The 13791-nt window shown below is 34.3% G+C and overlaps 1 protein-coding gene across 2 annotated transcripts in view; it reads left to right on the plus strand.

The window, feature by feature from the left end:
- The first annotated feature begins 1656 nt into the window (after positions 1-1656).
- The window catches only part of LOC149802715 (cell division cycle and apoptosis regulator protein 1-like), a 97141-nt gene continuing 85006 nt past the window's right edge, over positions 1657-13791 (plus strand). For both annotated transcript variants that reach the window (XM_089952126.1, XM_089952127.1), the window contains exons 1-2: positions 1657-1758; positions 13207-13271. In XM_089952126.1, coding sequence (XP_089808252.1) covers positions 13214-13271 — 58 coding nt within the window. In that variant the 5' untranslated portion in view covers positions 1657-1758; positions 13207-13213. The remainder of the gene's footprint in view (positions 1759-13206; positions 13272-13791) is intronic.

Raw genomic sequence — 13791 nt, forward strand, 5'->3', positions numbered from 1 at the left:
CTACCATAGACACGTCATTGGCTTCATTTTTTTTTAAATTTCTTCGGGACTTTTACTGAATTTTATTCAGGACTTTAAATTATGAGGACTCGTGTCTGTAATTCTTGGATCATTTAGAGATTTAATTCGCAATACCGTAAGTTCTTTGATTCTCATTTTCACTCTGTATTCCTGGGAAATAAATTATTTGTTAATTTGTTAAATTTTACAAAGTTTGTTGTCTTTCGGCCTTTTCTGTTACTTATTTTACGAGCATAGACTCTTAACATTATTTCAGTTAAGTCAGCAGAGTTACGAAATCATTGGTGTTTAATTGAACATGAATATGTATTTTAAAAGAGTAAATCGAAATTCATTCCATACCAAATTCTGAATTCGTAAATGTGTGCCGTAGATGGCTGTTATAGAATTTTTGTATTCACTAACAAAAACCTTCAAGACTTTGCATCCTATGGATGTACTTTATATTGCGCATGTCCGTTACGATTCTCATTCAAAGTCATATTTCACTATGTCGTCCAACTTATAGAAGTAAGTGAACTTGGTAAACAACACAAATACACATTCATAATGCATCGCAACATTAAAGATTACATTTAATTTAAGGAATGTTATAAATGAACAAACGTACTTTTAAGGTTTTACTTTCGCATCGTCGCTAAGTTGAACTGGAAGCATATGCTAATATCGCAGACACCTTACTTAGAGACGATATTAATGCGGATTCTGAAATTTTATTAATGTCGAACAAGAGAAAATCGTTCATGTCAATATCTTGTCGATTTCGGTTGATTTGAATGGAGTTGTGTGTTTCGTAACACCGCACGAGTGATATGTTTGTAAAATATAGTCGTAATAGAAGGTGTATATAAGGAGAGAACTGAGCAATCAAATTTCATTCATGTTTTGGAGTCATTCTTATTTCTTGTGTTCCTGTTATAACATCAAGTCTGCAAATGTGTTTTATGTTGTACTTAGATGTTATCTGAGAGGAACATTGATTGGACTGTTAAGTAGAAATAGAAAACACTCACTTGGACTATAATATTATCTTGGAACTATTGTGAATTATTCAAAGGAGATTTGGACAAGGCCATTTTGACAACATCACGATTCATGGCAGACCAGTACATTTCCGGTTTTGAAATTTATAAGGAACTTTTCATTCTTTTGGACTTCCTTAGGACTTTATCAGGATTATTTTGGATTCACTAATAATGTAAGTTCATCTCACATTTTCATTCATAACTTCTATAACTGAATTGTTTGTTATGTTTTCCAAAACTTGTTGGTTTTGCTTATTTCTGTTACTTAATTTATGACCATAGAGCCGTAACACCCTGATAATAATTGTGCGTGCGTCCCTGATTAAAATCCACATATTCCTACAAACTCACATTTTTGCAGAAATCAGATCCGCGCATACTGACAACATCAACTGGAAAAACATGATTTTACACCGACACTTAACAGCTATATCCAAATTAAGTTTTGGCAGCTTTGATCATGAGTAGCTATTTCACGATGTTGTCAATATTAAAAATTTTAAGGGAATGCTAATTGTCAGTTATAAATCATTGTATATATCATACTGGTTGAATGGCAGTGTATTATAATGAATTTCGTTTCGGTTAAATTATTTTCGTACTTTCTTATCTTGAAATGTCGTTCGGTCATTGAAAATTGTACAATGAGAGCAGAGGGTAGAAACTATGACAAGATGTAATATTTATTCATTCATGTGGGGTTCATTACAAGGTATAATAAACTAGATTTATTTTCAAGAAATGTTTTGTATAAGGAATAGAGATATAGCATTAAGTAACTAACAGTGGAAACCAACAGTAACAACACGAGGAGGGATCGAGTAATCAGTGGAGAAGTAGTATTACGGATCTTAACGAAACATGTATTCATTGTTTCATTTCTCGCTCAATTTTGTTAGCCAGATCCATCCGATACATTCATTTAAACGATACGTTGCTTTTCAAAGTTTCATGGTAAGTGTCGGAGTTTAATTTAAACTCGGAGTTTAAGCTGACTTTTCCCAGTGAAAACATTGGGACAATTGTGTCAGGATGGAGGTTTAGTCCTATATGTAGGACCTCGACGCTGTTGTGGGCGTCAGGGACGTAGCACTAAATCATAAATAACATGTGATACGTCTTACTTGTAGGACTAAGGCGCATCCATGTTATTTGTTTAGTTACTGCCAAAACAAAACTGGGGGGTCAGCAGCAGTGCATCTCTTACTGAAAGTATCGATTAGGGCAGTTTACAAATTCCCCTTGTTGCTATAAATAGGAGTCATTTGCCCACCGTCATATTGCTTTTCGTCAAATAGACCAAAAGTGGAGTATCTATGATGTATAAGATGAGCTAGGTTTTTTACTCGGTGAACTATGTTCCTCTGATCATATCATTGTGTTCAAAATAACACCCAATGATATGGTAGTATCCAGATCTAGCAGATAAAACGGGTATTGGTTAACTAAGACAAAATATTTTTTGACAATTTTTATAGAATTTGTTGTTTTATTTTTCTCCATATATTTCAAAATTCTTGCTTTAGGTAACAGAACCATGTAGAGTTATTTTTTTCATCTTCTGCGATATAATGCATGCAATGTATGAAATAAAGGGAGGTCACCTTTTCCTTTATAGTACTTTTTTTGTTTTTTCAAAGTGAGAACAAATATCAATGATGTACAATAATTTGTTCTTACCTGTGAACGTGTGCACTGGTTTGAGACCATTTCATTCTCAATTTAATTAAGTTGTAAAATAGAATAGTTTTTTTTAAAAAAAGTTGAATAAATTTGAAACATTTGTGTAACTTGATAAATGTTTTGTGAAATTATAAAGATTAGGAGCTTTAGGATATCTTTAGGGAAAGAGTCTCAAAGATAAATCGTGCATTGGAGAAAGGACATCTGCAAAAAAAGAAGTACATGTATAGTTGAGATGGATGTGATGCTTTGGGAATTACATAGACAAAAATTAGATGCATCATATCTCCTGTGGAAGAAGGTCGATTTAGTTTGACACTTGAGTACATGTATTTATAACTTTATACTATATGCATAATCTTTTCTTCTTTCCTTGTGAAAGAGTTTTACCAACCAGTTTCCATATGAAAATATTCTGTAGAGCAATTTATTGGTACATCTTCCAATTTAATCTGCCTTTCTCCAATCTGCCTGTATCTTCAGTAGAGCAGTTGTACCAGACTTGAGAAACATATTCTAAAATTTGACATAAGAATAGTACACACACAAACACACACACACACACACACATATATATATAAATATATATATATATATATATATATATATATATATATATATATATATATATATATATATATATATATATATATAATTTGACCAAAACTTCCTGCGAAAAGAATTCTTACTTATGCATAACATAGATATTTACATGTGTTCAGAATACTCATACTAATATCAGTTCATTTAGTGGATAATGTTGGTCCAGAATGTTAATGACTGAGACCAGGAGGCAAATGCATATTGTCAAAAGAGAACTTCGGATAGGAAAAGACTGTCTGTCTGTTTGTGATTAATGTCCTATTTTGAAGAGTTAAACAAAAAAAGCATCTAGTTTGTCCATGCATTATGTTTTTTCAAGATCGTTGTTTATAATCTTTTGTACTTGTGACAGGTCTGCAGAAGAAGTTGCAACATAAGTAAGAAGTATCATCAGCAAATACTATCGCTTGTGAGTTGAAGTTATCTGCTTTATTGCTGACATAAAAATAATAGTATAGCCTCTAGCACAGAACCTTGGGGAATCCCAGTTACTTGACATTTTGATTATACTTAAGTACTGTGAAAAATACCTCCAGGTATCAATAATAACAGTCCCTATATGACTTTCCTATCTTTATATTATCATTTTATGCACAAATGAATAAAATAATTAATCCAGCTTCAGAGATATCAAGTAAAAAGAGAAACAAAGAAACACATTATTTAGAGCCACAAGAAATACTAGTGTCTGCTATGTACACAGATGCATGTGGACAACTGCATGCATATATGTATGTATGTATGTATGTATGTATGTATGTATGTATGTAGGTGCATTCAAGATAGTGAGTTTTGTGAATACAGGCTCAGATATATTTTGCTCTGTTTCATTTTCTCCCTTTCTGGCATTTATTTTGTTTTTCGTACATGATAGAGAGAGACCAGAGGTCTTGGAAATGCTTAATCACATCTATTTGGATGTCAGTGTTTTATCTGGGACACAGAAAATCACTGAGGTGTGTCCATCTGTTAAGAATCTCTTGGTCTTCTGTGAGGCTTTTGCCAGCCTTATCCTGGATCATGGTAGATCTCACCTGTTTCTCTGTGTCAGGTCTTTCACAAACTGGTATTCCTTTTTATTGTTATTCTGGTTCATGCTTTTCTCAATTTCCCTACATTGGTCCTGTAACCAGCTTTCCTGTTTTTTTATATAGCTCTTCTTAATCCTGTTATTTTCTGCTCCTTCATTGGTCTCCCCACTTATTCCTCAGTTTTTTCCTCACATGACGTGACATAGGTCAAGAATATCTGTTGTGACTCAGGACTTCTTTATCCTTCGATATCCTAGGATCTCACTGGCTGTACCAGTTAATGCCATGTTGAAGAAGGTGATAAGGAGCATAGGTTTATTTCTTCAGCCCCCAAATTGTGAGTGGTGCAAATTTACTGCCTAATGATCCCTCAAATGCTTGTACCACACATGGATCTTTAAGTTTGTCAAGTTCAAACCTCATCCTAACCTGTCTTTACTTCTTGATTTTCCTCAGATGACATTTGATAGTCATCATTAGCAAGTAATCGTCGCTTCCTATGTCAGCTCCTGGGAAGCTACATTTTCTGGCAATGTTGACACTAGACAGGAAGTACTTCCTCACAAAGATATAGTCAGTCTGGTTGTGGTGTATTCCATCTGAACTGTACCAAACCCATCTTCTAGATGATTTTTGCTGGCCAAGGGTGTTTGTTACTACTAGATTATAGTAGGTGGCAAAGTCCAAGAGTTTCAGTCTATAAAATAATGAATTGGTGAGGTGGTATCAGATTCAAAAGATTGCAACCATCTCTACTCACTTATAAGTCAAGTGAAACTGCAAACAATGATGATTGTGATCTGCTATAGCATAATGCACCTGCATCTGCAGAGCAGGTTCTATGCTGTTTGTTCAGCTGATTATTCCTAAAAACCTACACAGACCAAGATCTGTCATTGCATTATGCGACAGCAGATCTGAATGTACAGTTTGCAGTTGAGCTCGACTTATAAGCGAGTATATACATTGTATATACAGTGTATGTTAAATAGTCGAAATCATCAAGTTGTATGTTTTTTTCTCTTAAAAAGTGAGTGAGTTTAGGTTCTAAGATAATAATAATAATAATAATAATAATAATAATAATGACCTTATTTAAAGAGGGTAACACAATTAGCTAAGAACTAATCTACCTTGAGACCCTCATACAAAGGAATTTATTTATTTTAGCTGCATCTCTGAAGCCACTGGATATATTGGGTTTGGAAGAAGGAAATAGAGTGGGCATTTCTAATCTCAACTGGAATACTATTCCAGAGCAGAGTTCCAGAGTATTGGAAACTGTTTATAAATAATTCCTTATTTGGTTTGGGAATTTTATACTGTTTGGTAGACATGGATCACAGGTGGGGAGTATTGCCAGGTAGCCTATACTGGAATAGCGATTGTAAATATTCAGGAGCACTATTATTGGATATCCTGTACATTAATTTGGCTTTTCTCAAATGGATTCAATATTTAATAGGTAATATTTTTAACTTACCAGCAAAATTTTCCTTGGTTTCTTTCTGGATTGATATTAGCCCAAATGCTCTTTCTTGAAGATGTGCCAGCTTTGCTATGTTTTTATCATTTGAATTACCCCATACTGTATTACAGTAGTCTAAACTGGGTTGTATGTAACTGTTTAAAAATAGTTTATGTGCCTTTCAGGGAGAAAATGTCTTGTCCTACTGAGAAGCCATAAACTTGAATTGACTTTTTTACTGATATGTTCGGTTTGTTCAGTCCATGATAGGTTATTATCTACTGAAACACCAAGTAGTCTATGATGACAGACCATTTGCAAATTTTTATCCTTCCATGTCATAGTTCATCACTATCAAGATTTGTCCGTTTTTGCCATGCTGAGATAAGTACAGTGTGACCCCGCTTTATAACACTAGTTGGGAGTCATAGAACCCAACCGTGTTATAGATGAAATCGTGTTATAAGCAACCAGGTCAGTTAGCTCAAGAAAATTATGCATGTACCCCCAAAAATTTGCAGGGTGTGTGTTAATAAATGCGGGCTGTAAAATACGTGCTTCGTTGGCACAGTTACCATCATAAATTGATGCATTAAATGGGAAATACACCTATAGTGAAAACAGAGAAGGCATATATAATATTTTAATTTATTTAGAAAACCACAGATTGGTACATATATATGTATACTGTTTATATATGCATGTCTGATATATTGCAAAAATAGAGTATCAACACCATGTACTCACCTGCAAATCTCATCACATACATTGGATCCACAATACAAGTAATTCCATCGAAAAAATGCACACACAGAGATTTAAAATATTCAGTAATTTTGTGACAGGTCATATAGGTCTGAATCCTTTGGATAAACATAGCACAATCACGTAACGAATGATGAAGCACATTTACTTTTCAGTATGTCCCAAGTTGGTAAAAGTTAAGTTTGTGTTTTAAGCTGCCGCTTGGTAGCATTCGTATGCACAAACTTTTTCCCTGCAGAAAGGAAACTTTCATGGCACAGTACACATATTATTGTCATGATGGAAAATGGAAAAATCCATCAGATTCCATTGCTTTTTTTTTAAGTTTTGGTATTGACTTCTTTGAAGAAAAGTTCTTTGTTTTTATCAAAGATATTGTAGTCAGTTTTCCTTGATGAAAGGTGCATGTGTTATTGAAGTCACCGCTAAAGGCAAGCTTTGGAGAACCAAACGAATGCCCATTTCTTATTGTGGCAGCAACATCAAATAATTGCATTGCATGATTGAGACTGATTTTTTTTTCATTTTCTTAGCACATTTTCATAACAGTCGGTGCTTCAAAGGTAATGTTTTCTTTGAAATTTTAGCAAACTATTTTATCTGGATACATTTTTAAAAAAGGAATTGGCCATCGTTTGGTTGATTGTAGTTACAGTTCCTCCCTGCCTATTGAATAGATCAACAAGTAAGATGGGTGTGTGTGTATGTTTTTTATATTTGTGGTAGTGGAGTGATGCTGTTTCCACTCATGTGTCATAAATTTAACAAAGGGTCAACAGATGATAGAGACACTGGCGTCCTGGTCTGATGACAAGGATTAGTACAGAAAATGTGGGTGTTATGAAGGAATTAATACTGAGTGGAAAGAAGAGGAATTTTACTTACCATCCACACACAGATGTCAGTCTGTGTAAATATATTAATTACTAGCGAGCAGCTGAAAATCTGACGAAAGATAGATTATGAGATAATGCCTTGTCCGGTTGGTCTCCGCAATATCTTCCCCAAAATGATAATGAACTTTTTACGTTTTTTTTTTTACTTTTAAGAAAGATTTTTTTTCGTGTGCGAGAAAAAATGTTAATAAAATGTCTGGAGCCATGCAGCGACCGTGTTATATCCGAATTTGTGTTATAATGGAGCATGCTAAAGCGGGATCACACTGTAATATTTTAGTTTTACCAGTATTTACCACCATGCCATTCCATGTGCACCAGTTGTCCAGTTTGTTTAGGGCATTCTGTAAAGAAATTTCGAGTTCATGCTTTTTGTTTTGGATGTCTGACAATGTTATGTCATCTGCATAGAGATCTGTAAATGATATTGAGCTCCTTAGTAAAAGTGGTAGGTCATTAATAAATAAAATAAACAGTAATGGACCTAGAATTGAGCCTTGTGGTACTCCATATCTTATTGTTCCAGGTTAAGACAGAAGATTATTTATATCAGCATGTTGTGTTCTCTCACTTAAGTATGAAGTAAACCATCAAACTGTGTTTTCATCACATTGGTAGATTTTCAGTTTCTTCAAAAGGATTTCATGATCCACCATGTCAAAAGCTTTCCTGAAATCTACAAACACTGATCCTATTATTCTACCTTGGTCAAGTGCTTGAAGCCATTTATCAGTTAGGGATATCAAGGTAGTCTCACATGAATGTTTCTGTCTAAAGACTGATTAATTAGGGTGTAACAGCGTTTGGTTAAATATGACATGTTTTTCAATCAATTTTGACAAGTTTGGTAGTATTGAGATTGGTCGGTAGTTATCAGCATTATCCTTAGAACCAGATTTGTGAATAGGAGTTAGGAGTTACTTTTTCAGTTTTCCATATTTTGGGGACAGATGTGGTTGCAATACTTAAATTGATTATGAATGTCATGCTATCTAAAATAGCAATTTTTGCACCTCTTAGAGTCTGTACATCTGTTTTAAGAAGTCTCCTTGGTATTGTATTTTTCAATATTGAGGAGCCAGTTATTAGAGTCCTATCTTTTCTGGCTTGTGATGTCATGTGTTGGACTCTAGATTGTATTTCAGACACATCTCTTGGAGGAAGGGGTGCTGAAATTGGTGTCTCAGTTGTGTGAGCTAATCGAGCTGATGTTGATTTATTTGTGTGAGCTCTGAGAAATGCAGTTGTTGGTGCAGGAAACAGTTTTGTCTGAGCTGAGGGCCATGGGTGTACACTTATTGCTGTTGCAGGTGTGACACATGACTGAGAGGGGAGTACTATTGTTTGCAGTGCAGGATTACTTTGGGTATCATTTGTTACTTGCATGGTCATTTTACATTTTCATTTGGCTGGTATTGGGATTGTCTGTATCTGAGCATCTGATATTGTTTCTATTTGGGAGTATGTTTGAATTGCTGTTTCACTTGAGGTTACTTGCTCATTAATCCTTCCCTGTGCTGACTTAATGGCATGTAACTGTAGTTTTAATTCTTCAATTTGAGCCTCCAAGTTCCTAATTGACCTATTGCCAGTTGTTAATCATTCTGCTCGATTGCCAATCAGCGAGCGCTATTATAGACACCTCCAAGCACTGTTTACGTCCGTCATTTTCCTCCGACAAGCTGCTTCTGTCGATATCGACTCGGCTATTGTATATCAGTAATTTTTTTCAGTTCTTCAGTTGAATGCTTACAGATCATAAATATGTCATCTAAAAATCTGAACCAAAGAGATGGATTAAACTTTTCGTTTTGAATAAAATCCTTTTCTAATTCACCCATGAAAGGGAGGAGTATATAGGAGCCATATTAATACCCATTATCTGTATGTAAGTCGTATTATTAAATTGAAAATAATTATTTTCCAAGATAAGTTTTTATTGTTTTACAAATATCTTAGCTAGATGGTGTGCTATTATTAGGATTGTTATCAAGAAAATATTTGCATGCTTCAATACCATCTGCATATGGAATGTTGGTATATAGTGATGTTACATCTAATGATAACAGGATTGAAATTATCAAATAGATGTGGAATAGGCTTCGACTTTTTAATGAAAGTAGTTGTACCTTTAATGTATGAAGGAAGTGATTTTATTAAAGGTTGTAAAACACTAGCAGTAAATTTGGATAGGTTTTCAGTATATGAATTACAACCTGATATAATGGGTTGTCCTGGAAAATTTAAAGGTAAATTATGGTCAGGATTTGTATGAGTTTTGGGTAATATGTAGAATTGAGGTGTACGTATGTTAAGATCAAATTCCTCTTATACTGAATTATTAATTTTGAGGTGTACGTATGTTAAGAGGGAAAGTATCAAATTCCTCACACACGGAATTATTGTTGTTGTAGGATTTAATGCCATTTTTCAGCACACGATAGGCTATACATGGCGGCCAGTATTAATGGTGGAGGAAGAACCCGAGAAATCCACGGAAAGAACCACCGACCCTTGAGAAGCTACTGGCAAGCTTTCTCACATACCCACATTGGCCGAATCCGAAACTCAAACCTATGCAGACAGTGGTGAGATGGCAGTGATTCATAATGGAGAGCGCTTTAGACCACTCGGCCACTTGGGGCCCCTCACGGAATTATTATTTTTAGCGATCTCATTAATGAATGTTGAAATTTTTTATTTAATTTCTAATTGAAGTTCAGCTTTAACATAATCATCTTGATTCACAATAATAATAGTGTTTGACTTATCATCCTTTTTAATCACTATACTGTCGTCATTCATTAGTTTATATACAGACTTAAATATTACTATGATATTGCTTTAATTTAGTTAATATCTCTTTTGTGATCACGTATATATAAAAATATATGAATCACGTAAAAGATGACTTTATTCTGTTATAAAATGGTTATTTGGGTGACAAGTTTTGGGATGACTTCTCCAACCAATTGGGGCGACTTCTCCAACCACTCTGGGGCGACTTCTCCGCATACCAACGTAACTTAGAGAAGTGAAAGCGATGGATAAATGCTCTCGCTTTCTGTCTCTGTCTTGATGTTGTTTCATATGCCAAATATTCTCACCAATATCGTCTGGTATATCTTTTAATGTTATCATGCCCGCCATTTTCACAGAATGTTTGTCGGAGGTTAAGAGGTTGTCAAGTCACGTGTTCGGTAGGCGGAGCGATCTACCTTCTGGCATAAGGTCAGTTGTTTTTTGAAGTACACATATGGAGAAATCATTATGGTTTAAGCCATAACTGTGATGGTCATGATTTATGGAGCGTGTAATTGCCTGACACTCTAGAGGGGTGTTAATTTTATTGCCTGAGTCATCTAGGTCAATGATTTTAGGAGCTGTTTCATGTTTGGTACTAGATCTAGTTACTGGTGTAGATCTCAGCATATAACTGCCTTTAGCATGGGTGTTCTTATCCTGTCTACATTAACTGATAATAGGATCTAACCATGTGAAACAAATCAGCCCCTGCATGTGTAGGACACATGATGTTTTATACAATGTTGCTGTCACATTGTTTTTCTCTTGTGTCCTGTAGATAGTACCATTTTGACCACTAGATCTGTATGAAGTCATGCAAGGTTCTGAATCGAATATCTGTTTCACAAACTCAATCTTTTATGGATCTGTATGCACATTGACACTGTATTTATTATGTTTGACCCTCAGGAATTCTGGATAAACGTCAGCCATATTGGATAACTCCAAATCATCATCTGTACCACTGTTTTCATGAAAAAGGTGAAAACTAGGCTTATGTCATCTCTAGCACTTTCAGAATTCATACATAAGATAATGAAGAATTCCACATTCTCAGTTCTGTAATTTGGATCACATGACCAAGTGCAAGGTCAAACTTGTAAAGACTGCATTTGGTTGCTGTATTGGCTAGAAAAGAGATAAAATATGTTTTTGATAGGGGATGTACACTAACGTCCCACCTCAACATAACTCAGAATATCTAACATGGGGTGGAAAGTTTGAGAGGAAACCCAAACTAAGCAAGGGCAGCTTCATATGTGTGAAACATTGCCTACAAATTGAACGATCATCTTAACATCTATTGTATTGAAGTTCTAGTCAAGGCAAAAGGATGAAATTAGTGAGGCAGTCAGAAATACAAATAATAAGAGCTGATGGTTGAAAATTTTGATTTGCACCATTCAAACTAAATATGAATGGTGAATATATTTATCAGCCTTAGAATATAAATAATGTAAAAAGACATATATAATACTTGTTAGCATAATGTTTTTATCCACAAGCACATACTTTGAGTTTCCATAATGAATGAATAAGCAAGGCAAAATGCAGTGCAAGAAGCTGCTATAAAACACTTTATAATTTTGTTGTACTTTATTGGTCATTAGACATTATAAATTCTGATATAGAAATGGATGACATCATGTATATGTGTTTGTATGTGTGTGTGTATATATATATATATATATATATATATATATATATATATATATATATTATGGTGTAATGCCAGGTGTTTACTAATGTTCATTTCTTTGGTATCAATGAAGATGTTATTTACATGGAGAGAAAACTTCACAGCATTGTAAAAGATCATTCATGGGATTGAAATTAATTGTTGATGAATTTATTGTTGTGGTTTATTTTTGTTGTTTTTACTATTTTTGTAAGGTAAACAATTTTTAAAAAAATATATAAATTTACGTGTTTCAATTTAACATTCTTTATACTGAAAAATATTTTTTGTTAGTGTGGTGTTATTAATGGACAAGATATAAATTCTGATATGTATTAAAATATTGATCATGTACTTTTTCTTTTTCCTTTCTATCCATTTAAAAGGGAGGGACTCATGGGTTTATGACAGGGATTCTCGGAAATAGGTTGGGGGCTCCTGAGCTCCACGAATGAAGAGTCAAGGACTCCTCTTCTAGAAACTGTTGAGAGCTCTGAAAGCGTGCATGTTGTCTTTTTTTTTGCACCATCAACCTTCCTCCCACCCCCATCAACTTGTTATTTCAGGTGAATTCATTCATAATCATTGTACAGTGTTTTCTTTTGTGTCAGTAGTCGCTTTAATTAAAGGCATAAAATTAGAAAAAGACATATTGTGCCCTGCAGTCAATTCATGGCTTATAGTTGAATGATCGTAAGTGGCAGAAGTTATATTGCTGTTTTCAGTCGAAAATTCACATATTGTTCTTAAAATGCCGGTAAATCATTGAACATGTGTAACCCATTTGAAGTAAATTATGACTGGATGTAGTTCATTTGCTAATAAAATGATTTAATTTTATACAAAAATTGTATCCTGTGAATGCATGATAAGAGGATTTTTATTAAGACATTGGTTGCTGATTTTCAGCTTTAACTGTTACTAGAAGTTGCTGTATTTATACAATAGCTATGTAATACATCTGTGGTGAAGGTGAAAAAATGTAATTTTTATAAAGGTTTTAATTGTATTTTATAACTACATGTAGTTTGATCATCTGATGTGAAAGTATGCAAAAGCTGAAGTTAGGTGAATATTTTGAATATAATAAATTTTGAACTTTCTGCACTCTCTTCTCCCTGTTTTCATTAACTGTGCCCTTTTCACACTAGAAAGAAAATTATTTCACTCAAATATTAGAATTCAGAATGGACCCTGTTATGTACAAATATTATGTTAATCTGTATTTCAGGTGAAATATGTCACAGTTCGGAACACCTGCAGGGAAAAACCCACCCTGGGCTAGACAAGGAGCAGGTAAAAGAATGTATTGCTTGTTAGACCATTGCAAACTAAAGATCACTTTATCACCATTTGTGTTGCACCTAGTTAGGTTTTGCTGCAAACAATGTTTTAACCAGATTGCCAAGAAAAGTTCCCCCTGGATCAAATTTATTGGGTCTTTTGTACTTTACAGGGGCCTTATGTCATATTTGATTATTAATTTGTTACTTGCTTATTATATACATGTAGTTAGTAATCCTTGTGTCTTTTCATCCTTCCATCTGGCATACAATCTTATTAGCACATATAGTCCTAGTTTTAGTTCTTCTGCTCAGAAAGGCATATGCAATGGTCATTTGTCAGTCCATTATCCAGTAGCACAAGTGTGTTATCGCTGCTCCTCCTAAACTACTTGGTCCTAATCAAGTTGGTGCCACTTGGACTTTCTGTATAACTGCCACAATGGCCATTTTGTAAATCTTGCTAATTGCTCCTTCTGAATGGATGGATTGTCATAATCAGCATGGGATTTTAACTAAAAGACTTCATATGA

The sequence above is a fragment of the Sinohyriopsis cumingii genome, chromosome 3 (genome assembly GCF_028554795.1).
Source record: "Sinohyriopsis cumingii isolate HCF-2022 chromosome 3, ASM2855479v2, whole genome shotgun sequence".
NCBI classification, from domain to species: Eukaryota; Metazoa; Mollusca; class Bivalvia; order Unionida; family Unionidae; genus Sinohyriopsis; species Sinohyriopsis cumingii.